We start from the raw sequence: 25,419 nt of genomic DNA, 5'->3' as shown, positions 1-25,419 counted from the left end.
TTATCTTAAACATACTCGTCGCTAATCCCATGCATGGCAGCTCTCACAAGTGTTTGCAAGCAGCTGCCGGATAGCGGTGGGGACGGGTGGGCAGATGATGGCCAAGCCGGCCAGAGGGTGGTGAGAGAAAGAGATGGCCAGGCAGGCCAGAGGGTGGTGAGAGAAAGAGATGGCCAGGCCGGCCAGCTGGGATGGAAAATGCCACCAGAGGGCGATGAGAGAAAGCAGACTGGGGGTGGTGGAGAATGGACTGGGGCTGAAGGGATGGAGATGAAAGATGATGTGGGGGAGAGACCGGGTCGCAGATGCTCTGCGCCGAATCAGCTAGTTAATATTATTATGCCACAGATGGTACACAAATCACCCAGTACTGGAAATGAAAAAGGCTGTTTGCAGAATAAATCCACTTTTTCAAAACCAAAGAGTGTCCTCCACTCTTCTTCTTTGGAGCATTATCCAATGAGTGGCTCTTTGGATAATATACAACATTCAGAAATCAAAAGGAAGACAATAGTCATATGGAAGGATGTCGTAAATCTGTTAGTTCGGCTAATGCAACAGGATTTACAACCCCTTCAGCTCTCCCCCTGTGAGTTAAACAGAAAGTAGCAGCAAAGCTGCATGAAGGAAAACGAAAGACTCACAAAGAAAAATAGTAATAAACGAATCAAGTCCCCTGAACTAAACTAGGTACCCCGCTCTACGATAACTGAGGAATAACTGAAAAGAGAACAACAGAGCAAGGAATGAATAGAACAAAGGACACCAGAGCAAGGAATTAATGGAACAAGAAAGACAGAGCAGGAAAGAACAGAACAAGGGCAAACTGGAACTCGAAAAGTTGAGGAATTCTCTATAAGAACACAGTCTGCGATAAGCGAAAGTTGCTAACAGCATCTGTTCAAGTCATAGACTGCTTAATATATGGCTCAAGAGAACCGTCAGCCAATCAGGCTTCCTTGAGTCAGCACTTCTACTTCCTCTCCTGTAATATCCTGCACCTGCGTGTCTCCCATTAAGCCTTCCTCTTGAGACATCTTCTCAAGACAGGTGAAATCCCAGCCTCCTCCTGATCAGCCTCCTCCTCAGCCCTCATGTCTGGCAGCTGTTCCAATTCCTCAGCTCCAGAGTCTGGTCTCCCTGCCAAATCCTGTTGCTGTGCCTCTGAGCCCTCACTACCAACCGAGTCCTCCCATTCCTCTTTTGACTCTGAGTCAGAGGTCTGAGCCGTGACAAAGGATTTCAATTCATTTACTATTAAGTTGGAGGATCTGAAACATTCATTGGTAGAGGTGTGCACAGAACCACTCCAAGCAGTTCATTCTGAGTTCGAACCGAGCTGCCCAATCTGTGAACTGGTTCTAACGAACTGGCCAGTGGTTCAGTTTGTGCCTAGAACCAGTTCCAAATGGTTCAACCTGGTTCTATAGCTTGCAAAGAGGAATGCTATGGGGTTGGAAAAGGGCGGGTGGGGTGGGAGGTTACCTTGCATGCTGCTGCCACAGTGAAACTCCTCAGTGTCTGCAGGCTGGCGGTGGCTCCCCTAGGCCCTGCCGGCACTCCCTGACATCAGCACAGGCCAGCAGGGGCCTGATTTGGGCCTCCACACAAGCATGGAGACCATTAGAGTGACCTCCACACATGCGGAGGCCATTTGCATCACCACACACCATCCTGCCAGTCCTTTTTCAAGCCTGTAGGGTTTCTCCCATGCTTGTAAAGGGGAATCCTTAGTGGATTCCCTTTTGCAAGCACTAGAACTGGCCAAACCAGGCCAAGCTGGTTCAGTCCAAACTGGGCCTGGTTTGCCTCAAACCCAAACTGCCCCCCCCTTTTTGGAGGGCTGGTCTGGTTTGAGCTCGAACCAGTTGAACCTGGCCAGTTCGAAATGAACCAGGTTCAAGCTCGAACTGGCTTGCACACCCCTATTTATTGGTTGCTCATGCTTAAGCAAAAGCCCTCTGCTACAGAAGCTCACATGTGATATAGGCAGACATATTTTAAAAAGAGAGCTTTTGTCAGAGGCGTAACTAGGGAAAACGGCGCCCGGGGCAAGCACTGAAATTGCGCCCCCCCCTCCCCCGCCACCCCCGGAAATCTGGAAATGTGTCACAGCCATAGTCAAATGTGGGTTGTGGGCTGCATCCGTGCAAGTATACTGGGGCAGGAAAAAGGAAATATGAGGCTACAAGGCTCTTTAGAAATATATATTTTAAAGAAATGTCTTGCACACCAACAGCCTAAGTTTGCAGTCCTCATGGCCAGAAAATAAATGCTTTTAAACATAGTAATAGGTTTTGTGTCCCAAAATGGAAAAGACAAGACAAGCTTTTGTTGTGTCCCTCAGCTGTGGAGCAAGCCTGGATTTGTCAAATAAATGAAAGATGAGAATACCAGCAAATCAGATGCTGCCTCCGTTGCCAGCCCTGCCCTCTCCTCCATATTTCACGTGGGCCATCAACTTTTTAAAAAGCACTTGAACATATATGCACACATCCCATCCATTCATTCCTCCTTATTAGATGTTTTTACTTTAAGGAAAGATTTTTTTAAAAGCAAAACTGCAGTGAGAGGATAATAATAATAATCATGCAAAGTTGGCTTCTGCGGTGAACTGATTGTGGTGAGAGAGCTTTGAACTTGGTTCCACCACTCTATACATCTGTCTTTGCCCCGATGAACCTTAGAATTCCACAACCTCCAGAGGCAAAAATCTTACCTTGCTCCTTAAATCCATCGGTGTTACTCCCAGAATTGACTATGGTAGCATAAATCCGTTTGGCCATTGACTTTTTGGTCAGAAAAACAACTACAACGGCTTCTGAGCGGCAATATCCATTCCCTGTAGAAATCCAGAGCCATTGGGGGAGGAAACATCATAATCTTATTAGTTAATTGGATTGCTAGCCACTCTGTTCCAAAGGTGCTGGGCAGACAAAACTCAAAACATTAAATTAAATTAAGAAAGATAAATACCTATTAAAATACTAAAATAAATGTCAGCATTAACATAGCTGTGTTCTTTCCTCATGAAAGCACTTGATCTATGAGAGCTTACCTGAAGCATCAAAAGATTTGCAGGCACCATCAGGACTAAGCATGCCAAGCTTCATGAATTGCACAGAAGTGTTGGGTTTCAATATGAGATTGACTCCACCTACAAGGGCTGATTCACACTGTCCACTACAGATTGCTTTGTAAGCATTGTCCAGAGCAACGAGGCCAGAGGAACATGCTGTGTCAATAGACATACTTGGTCCTTTGGGAACAAAAGTCATTAAAAAGCATGAATTGCTTTGCTAGCTTTCTTAATGTCATCATCAGAAACTGCCCATTTTCACTCTCCACTGCATCAAGTTTGGGATCTTTAAGAAGTGAGAGTAAAGACAACAAGGGGATATCATACATGAAAAGGGCTGGCATTCTTGCCTGTTGATTCCAGGCCTGGCTTGACCAAAAGGTGCTCATTCATACTTGGCAAGTTTCCACTCTTTTGTCAAGTGCTATGGTTCTCAAACAGGTTCATAGTGAACTCCCCAGGCAAAAAAGCAAAAGACATTGATAAAGGATATTTACTCTCTATTGTTATCACTCCCACACTGCCTTCTGTTGCCTGCTATATGGCTCCTATCTGCTCATGTTAAAATTTCATTCATGAGAGTGCCATATTTTCCAATCTGCCAGTAGTTATCAGATCATAGGAACGACACAGATATTTACAAATACTGGGCATGAGCTTTTGCACACTTACCGTTGAAGTCAAAGAAGTAGGAAATTCTGTTGGCAAACATAGCACGTTGACAGCCAGTCATACTGTACCCTAGCAACTGTTCAGGGTCTATGCTAAATGCTTCGCCAGCTTCTGACCCACTAACACCAATCCACACACCTGTGTCTGTACCCTTCAGGGCAGTTGGATTAATGCCTGGAAGAGGAGAAAGTGAACTTCATGTGACAAGCTTGAACAGAAGAACACATCAGTGGAATGCCACAACATTTGGTACCTAGCAGTTGGTGCTATTCCATGATTCAATTAAAAAAAAAACCCAAACCCAAACTGGGAGATGTTACACAGATAAGAGAAGAAAGGATGTGAATGAGGATTCTCCACTCTTGTTGCTGGTAAGAAAATGTATGATCACAGAAACCCATCAGCCACAGAGCATTAGCACATGACACATATCCTTCCATGTTTGGCATACAGGACTATGAACAGGTGAGGATTATGGGGGAAAAGCTGGTTGAAAGCTGCACAGCATGCTCCATTGCCCATTTCTCCCAGCATCAAACCCCTGACTCCAGTCCTGTAGCTGTTGTTGGCTGCATCTGTGAAAGGATGTCTGAAAGAACTCACAATACAAGTTGCAGGGGGAGGGCACTTGAACATCTGGACAGTTTCTGAAAAGTTTGGAAAGCAGATGGAGTCTAGCTAGTGGTCAAGATGTTTTCTCTGAACCACTGAGTTTCCTGGCCTCCCTCTATCCCCTACATACACAATACAGTCTATCTCTCACTCCTTCCAGTTCTCTGAATAAATATCAAGATTTGGACCTGGAAATATGAAACAATGTATGATTTTGTATAAACTGCAAGATTTGTACAATCTACAGTTAGAAATTCGGGTGCAGAATTCTAGACTGTTTGCTTACCACCATCCAAAATGGCTTCATAAGAGACTTCCAACAACATACGGAGTTGAGGGTCCATTGTGTGAGCTTGCTTTGGATGAACTCCAAAAAAAGAGGCATCGAATTTGCTGATGTCCTTGAGTTTCCCATTTCTCCTGGGCAGTCCATAAACTCCTGAAACAAACCAACAAAAAAAAAACAAAACACACACCACCCATATTGTATAGAATTACTATATGAGGGGAGATAATTAGGGATCATGTTCCAGTTGTATTTATCCTGCATGTCTGTGCTATTTCTATATCTTAGCAGCTCAAGTAAATGAATGAGAAGATGGACAAGACCAGACACCCTGTTACACAGTTGTTCACACAAGGTTTGGAGCTGCAAAATAAAAATAATCATTGCTGGAGCACCAACATTAAACAGACATGTTAGACTAAAGCCACGACATCCTTTGTGGGGGGCTAAAGCCTATCTTATCCTATTGTTTGCTTTTTGACAAGCAAGGCATGCCATAACATGGGTGTATCCAAAAAGAAACTCAAAGATTTGCCAACCCTGGCAAAAAAATTATGTCCATAAAAGCCCTTTTAAAATCATTTATTCTAATAGTAGAGGAACTTATTCTACCAAGATGATGATGTAGGAGCTGCGAACTACACTGTTGATATTGATAAATGGGAAAGATGCCCTAGAAGTGGAGGAGGAGGAGGAGGAGGAGGAGGAGATCTGGATAAAATGAGTGAAGACTTGGAGAAGTATAGACTTAGGGGTCATGAGACCATTCCTATGCAGGAAGGGTTGCCTTAGGGAAGATGGTGATAAGTTGTTCTCCTTGTCTACTATGAACAAAACAAGAATTTGCTAAAAATTCCATTAAGAAGATTAGGCTGAGACAGGTTGTCCAAGGGTTTTATAGAATCACTAGCTGAACCCGCACAGAGCATCTGTGCGGTAGCACACACTGAGCCTGTGGCATCCCCACCCCTCTCCTCCCACAACTCACTCTCCCCCCCAACTTGCTCTCTCTGTCTGTCTCCCCCCAAAACTCTCTCCCCCACAGCCCCCTCGCCCGTGAGCTCTGCCCCCCCACAGCCCCCTCACCCGCGCGCTCTGCCCCCCACAACTTGATTCACTCACTCCCCCCCCCCCACAACTCGTCCCTCATCCTTGGCCTGCCAGCAGCTGCTTTCCTTCAGCCTGCCAGAGGCCACTCCCCTTTGGCCTGCCGGCAGCCACTCCCCCTCAGCCCACAGGCCAGCCCGGCAGCATCCGCTTCTCCTCGGGCCGCCGGCCAACCTGGCAACAGCTGCCTCCACAACCTGTGCCCTCTTCTTAAGCTACTGGCCGGCCCGGCAACAACCGTCTCCTCAACCCGGGCCTACTGTGCCTCCTCCTACCTCCTCTCTCCTGAGGCTGGTGGGGCTTTGCCCGCCAGCTGTGCTTCTCCTGAGGCCAGCGGGGCTTCTCTCCCCCTGCCCACCAGGCCACTACTCCCCACTCCCCGCCAGGCCGCTTCTCCCCCTGCCACCACCGCACCTCCTCCTAAGCCCACCAGTGGCCTTCTCCGGGCAGCACGGCTTTGCCTGCCACCCAGCTCCCTTCCTTCCTCCCTGCCTGCCAGCCTTCCAGGGAGCCATTTTTGGGTGGCCGTGCGGTTGCCTCATTCCTTCCTAAGTCCGTTGTCTGTCCCGGCTCTGAGCAGCAGCTCCACCCCCACCTTTTCATTGGCCGTGGCTGCAGCAGGGGCGGGGCTTGCCAAACATCCCCACACATCCCCACATCCCTATGCAGTTCTCTCCTCAGTCGGCCGTAAGAGAATTAAATATATAGATTGTCATTGTAAATTGCCCTGAGCCATTTTTTCAGTTTTGAAATTGAATGAATGAATGAATGAATGGTCACTGAAGGCCTCCAAAAGGAAAGCAAGCAAGCATTTGGTTGGATTAATTTAGGTGGATTTAGTCTCCAACGTAAAGAGTCTCAATGAAGCTTATTTTTTGGCTACTTTCAGCTGTATTCAGATGGATTCAGGGAAATCCATCAGATGACAGAACATACTCATTTGACAAAAAAACAACTTTGGCTATGATTCCTGTTTCTGAAGGTTGTTCAACAATTCACCCTTAAATGTCTATTTTCTTGTTTCTGCTATCATGACCAACTTACCTGGCTTCCATCTCCGGTCATCTTCTGTGACCATATCTACTCCATTGATCAAGTTCTCCCAAAACTCCTGCAGGTTTTCTGATTCTGGCAGCTTCCCTGCTATACCTGCAATCACCACGTCCTCCATCTTTAAACTTGTCTCTGGATAGGAATAGAAGGAATAGCAATAGTGAGCAATGAAAAAAATCATATTGCCCCAACATGTAAAAAAGAAAAGAGGCATCATAAGACTTACAGTGGGTTCACACATCACACAGAACTTGAGGTTCCCCAGCCAAAGATATGGACAGAACCTGAAGATGGCACTGCAGACAATCACACATTTATTTATCTATCATAACCGCTATTTTTCCCTTGCTGCCACTCGCCACTGTTTCCCACTCTTCACCACTGTGGGGGGGTGAGCAGAGTGGAGCAGGCCACCCCCCTGGTGGTAGTGGCAGATGCAGGTGGGTCTCCTCAGCCTATGCACATGTGCAGTAGGAGTATGGAGTGTCATATCCCGTGATGTCATGTACGGTGGGGGCGGGCAGCAGTGGCGGGTCAGCGGTGGCAGATCAGAGAGGTGTTTTTAAAAATCAAGGGGGGGCTCACAAGGGGGGGGGCTTGCAGTGGAGGGGCTTCTGAAGCCCTTCAGCCTTAGGTCTGGGTGCCAAAAATACCTAGGTTCACCCTTGGGTAGGAAAAGAGCCACTGTAAAACAGTGCCACTCAATCCCAACTCCCTCAAGGGACCCAGAAAGATATATACTGCTTGGTCACTACCCATTCAATCACCTTGCCCATCCCTGGAAAATTGGAGATGGGTCTATAGCTGGCTTACTCCATGGGATCCAATGCAAGTTTCTTCAAATAAGGTCTAATAATAGCCTCCTTAAGACAAGAAGGCATCTTTTCAGAGAAGCATTTCTAATATCTCGGTTTGTTGGAAGTAGCTGAGTTGAGCCAGAGGTGTGTCCTCTGCTTGGGCCTCCTGGCGAGGCCCTGGATGCTATCCCAGCCTGCCTTTTGCTGCCTTGCAGCCATTAGGGATGTGCACGGAACCACAACGGGGAGACTCGAAGGCAGCAGGGGTGTCGCTTTAAGAGTGGGGGAGGGTGGATTGCATTATCTGGGACCCTACAAAAAGTGGGGTTCTCAATCACATGGTCAAACCTATGGACACAGGGTTTGTTTACACATAAGGGCTGTTCTCAATATCTATTGAACATCGGTATGCTGGGGGTAGGGCCAGCAAGTACCCCACCCCCCAGTTGTCACTGTACATAACTTCATTCATTCATTCATTCATTCGATTTCTATACCGCCCTTCCAAAAATGGCTCAGGGCGGTTTACACACAGACTTTGGTTTGAAAGACCAAAAAAAGGCCTAGATCTGTCCCCAAAATATAAAAGACAGCCTGATTACATGCAGAATAGACTATTTACATTTATACCATAAATCATGTATACAATAAAGTTCACAGAGCATGTTGCTCAAGACAACAAAGAGCCAATTAAAAAGCAGACTCATAATAACTCTAGACTGCCAGTGCAGACGGAGCTTCAATGTTCTATACAGCTTCCTGTCTCTTGTTCTAGACTACCAGTCAGGAGACCTCACTGCCCAACCCAGGGGCAGAGCTGTAATTGTGGGCACAGGTTCCAAGAGCCCGTGTGCTGCTGCTGCTGTCAGGGCCACTGCACTCACCACAATGGGCACCGGGCAATGGCACCCTGGTGCTCCTCCCCCCCCCACCATACATGGCAGCAGCCTCCCTGAGGGAGCAGGCCACTGCTCAACCATCACTGCCACCGCCACATGCAGCAGCAAGAGGAGGGGTGTCCCTGCACACATGGTGGAAAGAGAAGGGGCACTGCTGGGGGTGCCGTGGCAGTGTGGCACTGCCACCAGGTGGGCGGGGTCTGAACACGGGCCACCTATGCCCTCCCTACATTCTTGGCCCAGTTTCCATATCTTCCCCTTTCTCCATCCTAGGTTTTCCTTCATCTATCCTTTTAAACTAATTGTGGGGTATTTAGTTTTTATTTCTTATGTATGTTTTACATTTTCTCTATTTGATTTTTTCCCCTTAATCAGCCAGCAATCTGAGTTGCAGGATCATATTATCAGCACACTCAACATTGTTCCATAATATGAGTGCAGTGGAGGATGGTACACAGACCCTTCAGTGCTGGTTAAAATAATAAGGATAGCTCTTTCTAAAGGCAGACAGTGAGGAAAAGGCAAAATTCAAATTACAAGGTATCAGTTTTAGGAGAAAATGTGTATACATTTTGGTTTAATTGTTAATTTGGATTGCTCATGTTGCTTTTTTTTAGTAAATGAGTTGTTGATTGTGCTAACGATTAATTGTTCAACTGAAGTATTTTGTGCTGCAAGATTAATATTTCTGTTATTGATCACTTTATTTTAAATTTTAATGTGTTAATCTTTTAATTGGTTTTTATTGTCTTGTAAACCACCCAGAGAACTCGCATTTTGGGTGGTATAAAAATGTGGTTGGTAGATAGATAGATAGATAGATAGATAGATAGATAGATAGATAGATAATTTGTTGAGCAACAGTGATTTTAATGGTGGTCAGGTTCTGAACTAAATTGAAATGTATTGCTGCTTCTTAGAAGTTTTATTTTGTTTTGAGAGAGAGAGTGCTGGCTGGCTAAAGGGAAAGAACCAACCTATTACTGCCTTCTTATCAGCCCAAGGTTCAACAGATACGGCATACTGATGTCGATATTAGTAGCAATTCAGTTCCTCTGCTCACATTAGAGAGACTGAAATACATTATTCTGAATTAAGTCCATTAGAATAACAACTGATTCTCTTGATAGCTGCTTCCATTATAAATGAATAACACTGGAACTGGGTGGATTTGACACTAGAATTAGTGGTACAGAAAAATTACAGTAAGAGCAAAGTACCTTTAAAGGGTAAACTTAAATTACCAGAACTATCAGCAAATAATATAACAGAACAGTTGGAGGATCTAGATAATAATAAAACCCATTATAGCAATATAGTCATTAGTAGCATATCTGAAAGCATACACAGCTGATCTCTCACATAGAAGAACAGTTGGTGTCTTTACTGAAAATAAGTACAAAATGAGCTAGGAATGAAACCACATCTTGATTAAAATTTCAGGGCCCAGGGAGATGCTACTAATTGTACCCTAAAGGCACAATAAAGCTTCCACAAGCAAACTTCTCTACCCTCGACAACATACATCAACAATCCAAGCCACCCCAAAAGCTGGTCCTGAGGATAGCAGATCTTCAGAATAAGGTGGGATGGAATGCTTGGAGCTGCAAAAGGAGGGTTGAATTCTCCAAAACCAGGCAGTTGCAGGTTCTGAGAGCAGAACTCCACTTGTGGAAAAGCATGAATCCAATTCAGGGGAATTCTCCTTACTCTTGCAACTCTTGTGGTAGCAAGCATGAAAGGTCCCCTTAGCTAAGCAGGGTCCACCCTGGTTGCATGTGAATGGGAGACTAGAAGTGTGAGTACTGTAAGAGATTCTCCTCGGGATGGAGCCGCTCTGGGAAGAGCATCAGAAGTTCCAAGTTCCCTCCCTGGCAGCATCTCCAAGATAGGGCTGAGAGAAATTCCTGCCTGCAACCTTGGAGAAGCCACTGCCAGTCTGTGAAGACAATACTGAGGTAGATAGACGAAGGGTCTGGTACTCAGTATATGGCAGCTTCCTATGTTACTACGTCTTTATTATATGATTATATTATTTTAAAATGTTTATATTATATTCATCTATTGTAGAATTATTAATAATTTCTGTTTCTATGCATTTTTAGACTTTCTTTGTAAGCAAAACTTGGTTATCCCCCCAACTACTGTGGTCCTAGCATATTTTGTAACTTTTGTTAAATACTAGAAACAGTTACAATATATGTGTGTGTGTGTGTGTGTGTATTATATTATCCATTTGTTACCTAATCTAGAGGATATTTAACACAGAGATGAAATTTGTCTTATCTGTACTTGCTAGTATCTTTCCTCCATTAGATCTTCAGTTGATGCATGCAAAGTATAAGGCAGAAATCATTTTAGAAGCTGAGGACATGTATAATTTGAAATGGCCAGTGTAGCGAGTACAATAGATCAGCTTGTACTTCAAAGATCAAAATGTGTTTCTCAGAAACATGCTCCTCCCATGAAATGGCAAGCATAGTCAGATCTGGGAATGGTATGTTCTTTTATAAGGACTTCATATGAAACAGGCCTGTCACGTTACTTAAGGGCAAAGGGAAGATCCTTGGGAAAAAGACAATAGAAGGCTGTGTAATTAGGTACAAGTCAGCTGTGGTTGGAATAAATAGAAATACTTTTTCTAGAGCAGGATTGCAACCTTTGTTTTCATAATTTACAGAAAAAAATTAAATTCTTTATTTATTTTATCAGGCAACAACTCTCCTTTTACACGCTATATGTAGGAGGATCTTCAGCATCTAATGAAACTACCAGCAATATTGCTTATGTCTGTGCTGGCTTGTTGGCTCAAGTATCCCTTGCATGTCAAAGGGAAGATCATTCAGTCTCATGTGTCATCAGTTCAGACACGCTTGTGAGGTATCTGTACTTACTGCCACTTCTGGCACAGCATTTTACATTCATAAAATAGTGTCTAGAGTGGTCTTTATGTATGTGCCCTGGGATATGTACATTTGCAAAAACATTTGTTCTACAGGTGAAACTCGGAAAATTAGAATATTGTGCAAAAGTCGGACCTCTGAAAAGTATAAGCATGCATCTGTATTCAGTACTTGGTTTGGGCCCCTTTTGCAGCAATTATTGCCTCAATGCGGCGTGGCATGGATGCTATCAGCCTGTGGCACTGATGAGGTATTATGGAAGACCAGGATGCTTCATTAGCGGCCTTCAGCAATTCTGCATTGTTTGGTCTCATGTCTCTCATCCTTCTCTTGGCAATGCCCCATAGATTCTCAGGCGAGTTTGCTGGCCAATCAAGCACAGTACACTGTATACTTTTCAGAGGTCCGATATTGTTCTATTCTACAATCCTTGTCTTCTTGGTTCCATGTAATATTCTAATTTTCTGAGATTGTGGATTTGGGGTTTTCATGAGCTGTACGCCATGATCATCACAATTATAACAAATTAAGGCTTGACTTATCTCGCTTTGCATGTAATGCGTCTGTCTCATATATCAGTTTCACCTTTTAATTTGCATTACTGAAATTAATGGACTTTTGCACAATGTTCTAATTTTCCGAGTTTCACCTGTAACTAGGCCATCCACATAAATTGCTCACAGGTGAGCCTGTGAACTAAGGCAGAACTGAAATCACATCTGAACAACTTTGTCTCCCCAGGCATTCATACCATGACTCATCCTTTTCCCTATGCAAGCCACCTACAAGATAGGAACATAAGAAAAGCCCTGCTGGACCAGGCCCAAGGCCTATCTAGTCCAGCATCCTGCTTCACACAGTGGTTTACCAGATGCTGTTGGGAAGCCCACAGGCAGGAGTTGAGGGCATGCCCTCTCTCCTACTGGTAGTCCCCTGCAACTGGAATTTAGAAGCATCTTGTCTCTGAGACTGGAGGTGGCCTATAGCCCTCAGACTAGTAGTCACTGATAGACCTGTCCTCCATGAATTTATCTAAACCCCTCTTAAAGCCTTACAAGCTGTTGGCTATCATCTTGTGGTAGAGAATTCCATAGGTTGATTAGGCATTGTGTGAAAAAGTATTTCCTTTTGTTGGTCCTACATTTCTTGGCATTCAGTTTCATGGGATGACCCCTGGTTCTACTGTTATGAGAGAGGGAGAAAAATTCTCTCTGTCAACTTTCTCCACACCATGCATGATTTTATAGACCTCTATAACGTCTTCCCTCAGTTGTCATTTTTATAAACTAAAAAGCCCCAGGTGTTGTAGCCTGGAAGGTGCTCCAGCCCCCTGATCAGCTTGGTTGCCCTCTTCTGCTACTTCTCCAGTTCTACAATGTCCTTTCTGAGGTATGGTGACCAGAACTGCATGCAGTACTCCAAATACAAAGGTTTTGTATAAGGACATTAAAATATTAGCAGTTTTATTTTCAAACATCTTCCTAATGATCCCTAGCATAGAATTGGTCTTTTTCTGCAGCTGCCACACATTGAGTTAACACTTTCAACTAAATGTCCACCATGACCCCCAGATCCCTCTCCTGGTTAGTCACTGACAGCACAGACCCCATCGGCATATATGTAAAGTTGGGGTTTTTTGCCCCAATATGCATCACTTTAGACTTGTTAACATTGAACCGCATTTGCCATTTTATCATCCACTCCCCCAGTTTGGAGACATCCTTTTGAAGCGCCTTGCAATCTCTTTTGGATTTCACTACCCTAAATTGTATGGTGCCATCTGCAAATCTGGCCACCTTGCTGCTAACCCCAACTTCTAGATAATTTGTGAGCAAATTAAAGAGCTTCAGTCCTAGTACTGATCCCTGGGGGATCCCACTTCTTACTTCCCACAATTTAGAGAACTGTCCATTTAGTCCTACCCTCTGTTATCAATCCACACATGAACCTGTCCCCTTATCCCATGACTGCTAAGTTTTTTCAATAGTTTTTGATGAGGAACTTTGTCAAAAACTGTTTGAAAGTCCAGGTATACTGTGTCAACTGGATCACCTTTAGCCACACACCAAAGAACTCCAAAAGATTGGTGAAGCAAAATTTACCTTTTCAGAAGCCATGCTGGTTCTCTTTCAGCAGGGCCTGTTCTTTTACATGCTTAACAATTTTATCATTGAGAATGCTTTCCATCAATTTTCCCGGAACAGATGTTAAGCTAACTGGCCTGTAATTTCCTGGGTCCCCTTCTGAAAATCAGTGTTACATTGGCCACTTTCTCTTACTTTCTCTTTCTCGGTTCTTTAGCTTTTGTCCCTGAGAAGCTCAGTTCAGGCACAGGTATATGCTCAGTATCTTCTGCCTTGGAGACAGACACAAAGAACCCGTTTGCTTCTCTGTAATCTCCATATCCCTTTCATTCCCTCATCATCTAACGGACCAACTGCCTTCCTGGCAGGTTTCCTGCTTTTGATGTATTTAAAGAAGTTTTTGTTATTCCCCTTGATGCGCTTAGCTAAATGTTCCTCAAACTCTTTTTTCACCTCCCTTATTGTCTCCTTGCATTTCTTTTGCCAGTTTGTGTTCTTTTCTGTTCTCTTCATTTGGACAGGCCTTCCAATTGCAGAAGGAAGTCTTCTTCCCCTTTATAACTTCCTTGACTTTATTTGTTATCCATGCTGGCATCTTCTCGGACTTGGTAGTACCTTTCCTCCTTTTTGGTATATGTTTTAACTGGGCTTCTATTATTGTGGTTTTAAATAAACTCCATGCATTCTGGAGCAAAGTGATTCTCCTTATTTTCCCTTTTACCAAACTCTGGTGAAAAATGAGAAGTTTCCTCTTCTGAAATTCAATGTGTTAGATTTCATTGACAATTCTCTCCTCACATGTATGCTGAATATGATCATACTATGGTCACTGTTCCCAAAAGGTTCCACAACACTGATATCTCACACCAGATCCTGTACACCATTCAGAATTAAGTCCAAAGTCGCCGTCCCTCTGGTTGGTTCCATGACTGACTGTTCTAGGGTGCATGTCTAGAAATGTAGCCTCTATCATTACCTGACTGTGAATTTACCCAGTCCATGAGTGGGTAATTGAAGTCACCCATTATTACAGCTCTGTCTCTCTTTGATGCCTTTGATTTCCAATTGAACTCCCAATTGCTGTCAGTGTTTTGATCAGGAGAGTACAGGGTGTTAACATCTTAAATGATAGGTAAAAGGTAAAGTGTGCCTTCGAGTTAGTGTCGACTCCTGGTGACCACAGAGTCCTGTGGTTTTCTTAGTAGAATACAGGAGAGGTTTACCATTGCCATCTCCCATGTGCAGTATGAGACAATGCCTTTCAGCATCTTCCTATATTGCTGCTGCCCGATATAGGTGTTTCCCATAGTCTGGGGAACATACCAGAGGGGATTCGAACCAGCAACCTCTGGCTTGATAATAAAGTCATTTCCCCACTGTGATAGGTACTGTTTATAAATGTGTAACCCTCCCACTTTTAAAACCCAGCTATCCAGCCTATTCTTCCGGCAGTGCCTTTGAAAATGTTAGCTCCTGTTTTCACATGCTCTGAAGCACTAGCCACTTTAATACTACTAATACTTTTTCTAATACTTTAGAAAAATCTTATCTAACAATGACAATAACTATCCACCTTCTCTACAGAGAGTGACAACATATATTGGTGTTGAAAGGGAATCTAATTTGCATTACAATCATAAGCACACTTGCTAGGGAGTTTGCCCCACTAAAATAAGTGGGGATGACCTCTGAGTAAACGTGCTTGGGGTTGTGCTGTACAAGTCTGCTTGAGAATTTGTGTCACCCCTGTTCTGTACATTAGTTCAAAACAGAAAATATGGGAAGCAGCACTCAGAAAAATGGCTACAATGCCATATGGATTTTGCATGCTAATATGTGGGTTTTGCACACTGTCTCCATGTATACAATATCACCTTTACACAATCAGCAATTCCTTGCATCAAGTGTATGGCCAGCTGAGAAATCAGTCTGGGTTATGGACAGGCATCAGGCAGTTCATGGAGGCCAAGGTGCCCTAGATAATGGGGCCTACAGAAACTCTTGTGTGGACATACCTGTTACTGCACAGGCTCTCTGTTCTCTTGAATGAAATGTTTCATGTCAGGCTAAGACCTGCTTCTCCTCCCCACCACCCCATGGTGGGGTTTTTTTTTGGTGACAAATTACAGAAATGTATAATAATACTTTAAAAATCTATAAAAGGACACATTAGAAAATGAACACACTAACCTTACTGCAGTCCTAGACATATTAAGCACCAAACCAGCTGATCTTAAAGAAACACAGGGGCCATTCACATGACCTACCAGGCAGGTGGGTGCGGGGTGGGGTGGTGGTGGGGGAGAGCTTCTCAAACCTTGCCTTCCCCCGATCATGCTGTGCTTGGTGGGAGCGTGGAGTGCACTCCCACACGTGCTGCTCTGTGCAGCGTGGAGCAGGGTGGATCGCTCTGAGGCTGGGACTTCTTGTCCCGGCCTCCGGGTGTCCCACACTGAGCACAGTGCACTGGGGAATAGCCCCAAGAGACAAGCACTCTAGGCCTTCGTCTCTGTGTCAGCATGAGCTGTAAGCAGCCCGTGCTGACACACGATCCTGGCAGCTGGGTTAAGGGCCTGCTTGTGCCCTGAACCAGGGCTAGGAGCTGGGCTTCAATGCTGGGTTTTGCACCACGGCATCGCTGGGATCTGCATGGGTCCCAGTGATTCTCATGGGCAGCCAAGCCCAGGCTTGGCTACTTAAGCCAAGTCATTATGTCATTAACAAATTCCACTCCCCCCACCCCGACATGGGACCATTGAGGTCTGTGGAATTACACAAGCGGAAAGAAGTGACCAAAATCAGAATGCAATTCACAGAAGAAACAATCTTTAAATGTATCCACTCCCTGCAGGCAAGTACAGATGTCATCCACCACTATTACATAGTCTCGGCTATATACTTTGTCAATTTGCCACAGGGGGTCCAATATAAAAGTGACTGATTTGCATATGGGGTGTGCGAGAGAAATATTGCTCTGCTCAGCAGGAACTCAAATCATTACGTACTTACTACAAATATTTATATACTGCTCCTCAACAAAATTCTCAAAGCAGTTTACATAGAAAAAATAATTAATACACAAATAAGAAGGTCCCCTGGCCCCAAAGGGCTCACAATCGAAAATGAAATATAAGGTAGACACCAACAACAGCCACTGGAGGGATGCTGTGCTGGGGCTGGATAGGGCCAGTTGCTTTCCCCCTGCTAAATATAAGAGAATCACCACTTTAAAAGGTGTGTCTTTGCTTAGATAGCAGGGGTTAAATCATTAGACATTCTGAACTGAGATTGTGAACAGGTTCAAATGACCCACTGCAGAGAAGCAGAAGGGAAGTGGAGGTTCCTAGGGAGTGTGTGCTCCTCCCATGTGCTGCAAGTTCAGTGTTGTGTGAACCTGCTGGGCAAATGTCCGGTGGTGGTGGGAATCAAACATTCTCCATCCAACATGTCTGGGTGACCTGGACATGGCCAGAAGCCACTGCTCATTGTGGGAGCATGTGCTCCCTGGGAACCTGTGATTCCCTCCTACTTACTTGCAGCAAGTCGTCTGAACCCACCCAGTGACAACCAAAAGGAGGATAAGCCACATCTGAATATCTCAACAGAGTAAAGCAGGAGTTCTCAAACTTGGGTTCTGAGATGTTGTTGGACTACACTTCTCATTTCTTATTGTGGGGGGCTCAGAATCTGAGGGGTGAGTTAGATCTTCCTGTGCTGGATGGGGTTACACTCCCCCAGAAGGAGCAGGTGTGCAGCTTGGGAGTACTCCTAGACCCAGGCCTCACCCTGGTATCTCAGGTGGAGGCCATGGCCAGGAGTGCTTTCTATCAGCTCTGGCTGATTCAACAGCTGTGTCCATTCCTTGGAGAGGATGACCTCAAAACAGTGGTGCACCAGCTGGTAACCTCCCGGCTTGACTACTGCAATGCTCTCTACGTGAGGCTGCCTTTGTACGTAGTCCAGAAACTTCAGTTAGTTCAGAATGCGGCAGCTAGGTTGGTCTCTGGGGTAACCCGGAGAGACCCTATTTTGCCCATTTTGAAACAGTTGCACTGGCTGCCAATATGTTTCCGGGCAAAATACAAAGTGCTGATTATTACCTTTAAAGTCCTGAACGGCTTAGGACCGAGTTATCTTAGAGAGCACCTTCTTCTGCATGATCCCCACTACACATTAAGGTCATCTGAGGAGGTCCGTCTCCAGTTACCACCGGTTTGTCTGGTGGTGACTCAGAGGCGGGCCTTCTCTGTAGCTGCTCCCGGGCTGTGGAATGCACTCCCGGCAGAAATCCACATTCTTTACTGACCTTCAGGAGAGCCCTTAAAACCTATGTATTTGGCCTGGCCTTCCAGGGTTAGTTGTAATTGGTTTTAATGTTGTAACCTGGTTTTCAGGGTTTTTTAATTGTTGTGATTGTTTAATTGCTGTTTTATGTTGTTTTAATGGTTAATTGTTGTTTTATACTGTTTTATAATTCTTGTTTTATAATTGTTAACTGATTTTGATGGTTTTGTTTTGATTGTAAACTGCCCTGAGCCATTTTGGAAGGGCGGTATAAAAATCGAATGAATGAATAAATAAAATCACCCCCAAGCCACAATGGTCTAAATGGATGGAGAGCTGGTCTTGTGCTAGTGAGCATGAATTGCCGCCTTTGCTAAGCAGGGTCCACCCTGGTTTGCATTTGATGAATGGGGGACTACATGTGTGAGCACTGTAAGATATACCCCTTCAGGGATGGGGCCGTTCTGGGAAGAGCACCTGCATGCAGAAGGTTCCAGGTTCCCTCCCTGGCATCTTCAGATAGGGCTGAGAGAGACTCCTAGCTGCAGTCTTGGAGAAGCTGCGGCCAGCATGCGTTGACAGTAATGAGCTAGATGGACCAATAGTCTGACTTGGTATAAGGCAGCTTCCTACGTCTCTAACATAGGAAAAGGGGAAACTGTCCATCAGCCTCAATGATACAATGAAACAAAAGATGGGGATTGAGTGAGATGTGCTTAGAGCAGGGGTGCATAACCCAAATAACCCAGTGGGCTGAATCCACCCATGACTTAGTGTGTGAGGGCCAAGGTCAATGTTCAGCACATTAATGATAACATAACATTAATTCTTAAATATAAAGGAAAGCATTGAAAATACTAATGAACGGAATTATTGGTTACCCACAGCACAAGAGAAGAGGAGGCTGCAAGCAACCCTCCTTCCTTCCTGCTTTTCATGCACTTTCAAAGTTTGCACAGGTTAATTTGGAAGTGGTCTCACCACCACCAGGGCCACAGGGTAAAATAGCATTTTGCACCTCGCCTCGGTCACCACAAAACTTTGGACCACCCCTGGGGCCAGAAAAAAAGTCCCCGTGGGCCAGATCCAGCCCCCGGTCCTTATGTTGTGCAGGCCTGGCTTAGACTGGAGTGGTCAAAATAGTTTCCTGAGAGTTGATTGTGGTCTGAGACAGGCACTGTTGCTTATGTTAGATACCCTAGTTTCACTGACTTCTCTGGAAAACTAATTTTGCGGATTTTGTAGTGTTGCCCGGCCAAACTACATATTGACGCTCAGTCATATATTGTTTTTATGCAGTGTCATACTACTTTCAATATAAGGAGCAACAATGCCCCTTTCTTGCCACTTCCAGTGCTCATAAAAATGATTATCTGTTTCCGGACAGACAGGAGAATACTCTTCTTTGGTGGTGGGGGAATTCCAACATTGGCCCAAATCCTTCTTGATCAATTACATCTAAAGCACACTGCTTTTAAAGATGGTACCTTTTTGGCTTCCTTCTTTCGCAGTCATTGATTTGACCTTCCAGAGTTGCAATATTGTTATTTTTATTTTTTTACACGTTATATCTCGCTCTTCCTCCAAGGAGCCCAGAGCGGTGTACTATATACTTAAGTTTCTCCTCACAACAACCTTGTGAAGTAGGTTAGGTTGAGAGAGAAGTGACTGGCCCAGAGTCACCCAGCTAGTTTTATGGCTAAATGGGAATTTGAACTCGGGTCTCCCCGGTCCTAGTCCAGTACTCTAACCACTACAGCACACAGTAAACATATTGATAGTGTTTTATAGAATAAAGATACTCTCTGTCCCATTGTGATTGCAGTCTAATTACAGAATGGTGCAACAATTATATTTAAATGATTTAGGTTGGAAAAGAGGCCAGGAATGAAGCTATGAGTTTGAAGAGGGCCACCCACAGGGGAGTAGAGTAAGAAGGAAAGTGGAGGAGACATAGTCAATTCACGCTGTTCCCTCACCGGCAGGTTGTATGTACCTACACATAAGCAAACACAGGATATGAATACAATAGATCAAGAATGGGGAGAAGAAAGTAGATGTTAATTATGCAGTTTCTCAGGGCAGGTTTACATAAGGTGCAGTTGAGCAGTCCTGACCAGTTCAAGCTACCCATTTGCATGATTAGCATATCATATGAACTTTCAAAGATAGCATCTTTTGGATGGAACTGGGTTGTTATTGATCAGGTCATTTGGATTGTTATCAATCAATCCCATGATCATGGCAACACTTTGCCCAGGCACTGTGATAAGAGAAATTACTGCCAGATGTATCCATAATAGCTTGGTTCACATGTTACTTTTGCAAAAGTGACTGTGAGCATATGTACAAGGTCAGCTAGGATTGTTTGTGTACAGAGCAAAGCAACCTGTATAAATTGGTCCTTGAGATTATCTCAAACTCTTCCATTGTGACCTACTGGCCTTTCAGTTAGTTAGGTTCTGTTGTACAGGTGCAATCTAACGCTTCTTCTCCCTATTATTTTTGCCTACAACATTAAGTTCTCCCTTTTCTGTGGAAGATCCTTGCCACATGTCTAGATAATCCAAGAGGTCAACAGCTATGTTTTATATCAAATTTCTGTAATATCCAGCACAGCATTATATAAAGCTCTCTCCAAAATAATCTCTTGATCTGAAACCATCCAAAGGAGGCTACCACAGGCATAATTACCATCTCAATAATTCACACAATATTTTTGCAACCTTGTTGCTCTGTGCTAACTCATTCATTTTATTATCCATACAATGAATCCTTCTTACTGGTATTACTCACTAACAGCTACTTGTTTCATCACAGTGCTTTGACTCTTAAATCCTACATTAACTATCTTGAGAGATATTCTATTCATTTTTTCAATATTGTTCTGCTATTGGCCTTCCAAATAAACAAAAATTTGCACCATTCTCCTTGTGGCAACTGTGTAGAAAAGCACAGCTTTGCCTGTTAATTTAATCAGATGTCTAGTCCTAGCATGGCAAGTCTCCCCTCATTGTTTCTTAACTTAAAAATGGCTGTGCACAGAAGAACATGTTGATGTCAACAGAACAACTACTCAGTGGGTTTTTGTTTTTGTTTTTTAAAAAAACAATTAAAACATCCTTTTAAATAGTCTTTTAAATGTTTTATCTGCTGCTTATATCTGAGGTCATTTAGTTTTTATAGTTCTCCATTTTTAGCTTTTTATTAATAACTTTTAATTTGAAACTTTTTTTAAAAAAAGAATGTAATTTTAAATGTGGTTTTAGTCTGGTCTTTTCACTTGCTTAATTTTTTATTTTACATTGTGTCTATTTTTTTTAACGATTTGAGCCATCCTGAGCAGTACTGGAGGGGTGGCATATAAATATTTTAAACAAATAAACAGAAAATCTGCCTGCTCTGCAGTTTTGCTTTCTCCTTCTTGAGATGGAACATCCAATATAACAAAGGTATATAACACAAATTCTTCTTTAAACAACGGTTAATCATTACCAATAATAAAATTAACTAATTAATCATCAATTATCTTTAATTATAGAAAGCACTTTTATTTAAAAGACCAAATTGTTCATACATCAGTTACGATGTGCCATATTGGATGTTCATTTCAAAAAGGAGAGAGCAGAAATGCACAAGAGACAGAGGCATTCACAAGAAATACTTCTATGTCTGTGTTGTCATCCTTAACATGTGTTTTGAATCCATTTGTTGTATATTTGATAATTTCAGAGATAGAAACAATTGAAGCTTTTAATGCTGTACTGCTTTATACAAGTGATTCCGAATATATTTATTAAAGACACTCATCAACTGAATGTTGTCTTTGTCGGTCTCAACCTTTTTGTCCCAACTTGTGACCATTAAATACTTTTCACCTTGTACCATATCACAATATCTTCTTCCTGGTGGCCCATCATCTAGAAGTCTCTAGTTATGTTGTAATACTAGGATTTACAATGTGATCCTAGTCATCATATCTATTAATGTTCTAACAATGGCTACTAGTCTGGTGGCTATAGGCCACCTCCAGCTTCAGAGGCAAGATCCTTCTAAATAACAGTTTTGTGGGAGCAACAACAAAAGAGAAGGCATGCCCTCACCTCTTGCCTGTCTGGGCTTCTCAGAAGCATCCTGTGGACCACTGTGTGAAACAGGATGCTGGACTGGATGGGTCTTGGGCCTGATCCAGCAGGGCTGTTCTTATATTCACTTAGAAGCAAGTTCCATTTATTTAATTTGGATTTATTTCAAGCATATGTGTTTGCAGTCTAACTCTGTAATCCTTAACATACTTATTGGGAATAAGCCCCACTCAATTCAGTGGGATTTACTTCTGAATTAACATGAATAAGGAAGGGCTATCAGTCTGAGATTTCATCGTGATCACATAAATTCTTGGGCAAGCACCTAAGTCCCTTGGACAGAAAGAACTAATCATAATTATTCTAGCTCTCCACCATAAAACATGAGGAACATTGCATTAAAGGTAACATCTAGATACGTATAAATAGAATGTAAACAAGAATATGACTTTCCCCGAATGAGGCAGGTAGCAGCCAGTCCCACTGAAGCCTAGGAAAGCTGAACTATTTTAATTCAACTTTTGTAAACTGGAAAATTAAAGTTCCCTGCCTCGAATGGCTACAGCGAGAGAAAGACTATTTGTCAATGACACAAGTGAGTTCTCACTTCCTGAACCTATTAAAGGTTAATAGTTTTTAGATCCATTCTAAACCTCTTGTTCAGAATGGATGTCAAAAGGAAGGTAACTGGATTGTTTCTGACTATCTGTGCTTGTAATCTTGCTTCAAAAATTTAGGGCAACAGTTTTGGAGCTAGGAAAGCAATACGAAGGGAACAACTCTGTTGTATTCAGAACTCAGTTGGTGAAGGGGGCGTGGCACCAGTCAGCCTCCATCATCTAAAATATCTAGTTGCAGTATCTCAGACATGTTGTGTGACAGCTTGTGAATCTCAGAAGCCTTCATGTTGTATGAATAAGTTATACTAGTAGTGAAAAAGCAATAAATCAAAACCCAACCTTCTATCTGTTTTTATGCAATGCAGTATAATATTAATTAGCTGTAATTTTAAATTGCCCAAATAATCTTTGGACTACATATGCCTCCTCAAGAACTGGAGAAAGTCAGAAGAAGGATGTAGGATGACGACCACTGGGGAAGGAGGATGGCAAAGCTATGCTAGAGAACCACAGAGACAATGTCGCTGTAGGCTCTGTGTGAAATCCAGAAACAAAGAAGAGTCGTTTATGGCAGGCATCAAACAGAATGGCTTTGCTTTTATTGGCTGCTTGAGAAGCAGTGAGTGACTTAGTTTGCAGGTGACGAAGTGAAAGGATATCTGATGTCCCAATTTCCCACACGGTCACAAAAGGCATACGAGAGACTATATGGCACTCCATGCCATTTACCTTTCACACTCTTAGCTGTGTACTACTTGCCTGTTCCAAAGAAGGGGACATGAGGGGGAGCAGCCACCCTCCTTTCTCCCTAGATCTGCTGAAATAAGCAGCCTTCCTGTGTCAGTGTAACTGTCTGCCCTGCTTGGTATCAAAATGGCTGGATGCAGAAGACTCACAATGCAGCAGCAAGCCGAGCCTCCATCTCCTCTCTTGCCGGCTACTCCTCCCCCTTCTTCTTCCAGAACCTCAGAAATCACACCTCTCCTCAGCTTCACTTCACCACAGATACACCTTGCAAAACAAGGCAGACGTGAAACGGATGTTTTGTAATGTGAAAGGAGGCAGTGGTGCTTCGTTATCCGAGGGCAATTCAGCCTAGCCACCGCTCCTGGCCCCTTTCAGCCAGCTACCCAAAGCCGACTAAAACGGAGAAGAAAAGCGGAGGCCCTTCTTGGGTGCCCGTGCAAGGGATGGGAAGCTCATCCGGAGAGCCCTTCCGATTCACGGCGCCCCGAAGGCCTCCTCTGTCCCGAGATATTCCCTCGCTCAGTCAGACGCGCCTCTGAAACGGAGCTCGCCTCCCACCCGGCCCAACTTCTATTCCAAACACGCAGCTTTTCGCCTCCCGAGATTTCTACAATCCTATTTGAGTGAGGAGGCTGGGGAAGGAAGGAGACGCACGCATTAGAGCCATCTGCCCCCACCCCCTCACCCCGCCCCAAGGCCAGGAGAGGAAGGGGCAGAAGATGGCTGCCTGGGGCGGGGGGAGGCAAAGGGAGCCCGTGTGGTGAAGGCACCAAGAGGGCCCGGGTGCCCGCGCTTCAAGCAGGGGTGGCCTCGGAGGCGCGCAGGGTCCTAAGCGTGCGCAGCTCCAGCCGATTGCTCCGGCTTAGCCCTGCGGCGGGGCTCTTCCTTTCATTCACAGAACCCCATCCGAGCTTGGGTTGCTGCTTCTCCCTACCGCGCGTTCGGTTACCTACTCAGGACCCGGAGATCGGCCGGCTGTTTCCCAGACGGAGTCCCGCGCTGGAGAGAGCGGAGGCGGTAGGCAGGCTCTGAAGCCGGCCGGCGACGAAGGCGCGCTGCTTAGTCCTATCACCGCCGCTGCTGCTGCTGCTGCTGCTCTTAGTCTTGCCGCAGAGAGTCAGTCAAGCGGCTGCTTTCTCGGAGCTTGATGCGCACTGGCGCTCCCCTCGCCGTGTCTATGCTCAGTCAGTGCCCTTCTCACTGTCTCCCTCTAGCTCCCAGCGCCTATTTAAACAGCCACCACCTCCAGTGGCCACGCCACATGGGCTGACAGCTTTGCTCCTCGGCGCAGTCCAATGAGAGCTGGGGCTGGGCTGCCAGCGCAGGCCCTGGGGCGATGCCAGCCCCTCGCTCACAGGAGTCTCTCGCGATCGCCGCGGGAAGGGAGGCAAGGATCAGCGCCTGGAGCACGCGGTGCCCCATACCCGAGCAGCCTGCGCAGCGGTGCCAGGCGGGAACTGGGCCAGCTCTGAGCCGCCCATCATTGCATCGGGCCAAGTTTGGAGCATCACACAGACACAGACCAGACACACACACGGGGCCCAGCCCCACCCGGCCTGATCGCTTATCTTCCACCGCCCTGGGGTCCACCACGTGCCCCCATCCCTCTCTGCAACCCAAGTACAAGGCTGCCGCCTGGGCCTTCTTTTGAAGGAAGTCAGTTTGGCAATGAAATATCACTGAACTGAACACGTTCGCTCGGATCTATGCATCGACACACAGACCCATCCTGTTAGGTGGCACCGGCCCGGGTCTCATCATCCCGCTGAAAGCCTTGCACTGCTACCCGGGGTGGAGGTTGAGCAGGCCCGTACCCACTTCCCTGTTTCGTGGTGGACTCCGCAGCGCCTCCCATAGGTCTTTCTGAAACACAGCCCCCGAGCCTTTCCGCCGGGGAAGACGATCCTTTCCTTCCTGATTTGGACAGCAATAATGAAGTTAAGATGCTCGGCTAGTTTGGGGAGAGACGTATATTATTTCCCCAGCAGGCAGATCGGGAGCGCTTAAACTGCTCAGAGCAAGGGGCTTAGGGCGCAGTGGGTGCCGTGACAGGTTCCCTGCCAGCCACCGCTAAAGGCACCGATGTGGGTGGGATTCGGTCCGTGCAGTCCAACAGTGCAATGAAGTCTGGAAGCGGAGCGTAATTGATTCCTTTTGCAGCAGCCTGCCTGCTGTTGAGCCCAGAGAGAGC

The 25,419-nt window shown here is 44.9% G+C and overlaps 1 protein-coding gene across 1 annotated transcript in view; it reads right to left on the bottom strand.

Annotated features, from left to right (window-relative positions):
- FASN (fatty acid synthase) overlaps positions 1-24,446 on the bottom strand; it is a 77,226-nt gene extending 52,780 nt beyond the window's left edge. Inside the window, exons 1-6 of the mRNA XM_053289680.1 lie at positions 24,182-24,446; positions 6,801-6,941; positions 4,650-4,802; positions 3,752-3,925; positions 3,059-3,259; positions 2,720-2,842 (exon numbers count right to left, since the gene is read on the bottom strand). Coding sequence (XP_053145655.1) covers positions 2,720-2,842; positions 3,059-3,259; positions 3,752-3,925; positions 4,650-4,802; positions 6,801-6,927 — 778 coding nt within the window. The 5' untranslated portion in view covers positions 6,928-6,941; positions 24,182-24,446. The remainder of the gene's footprint in view (positions 1-2,719; positions 2,843-3,058; positions 3,260-3,751; positions 3,926-4,649; positions 4,803-6,800; positions 6,942-24,181) is intronic.
- Between the last annotated feature and the right edge of the window lie 973 nt (positions 24,447-25,419).

Source organism: Hemicordylus capensis, chromosome 2 (assembly GCF_027244095.1).
Source record: "Hemicordylus capensis ecotype Gifberg chromosome 2, rHemCap1.1.pri, whole genome shotgun sequence".
Lineage (NCBI taxonomy): Eukaryota > Metazoa > Chordata > Lepidosauria > Squamata > Cordylidae > Hemicordylus > Hemicordylus capensis.
Note: the sequence above shows the minus strand (reverse complement) of the source record. Positions and strands in the feature narration are given on the sequence as shown.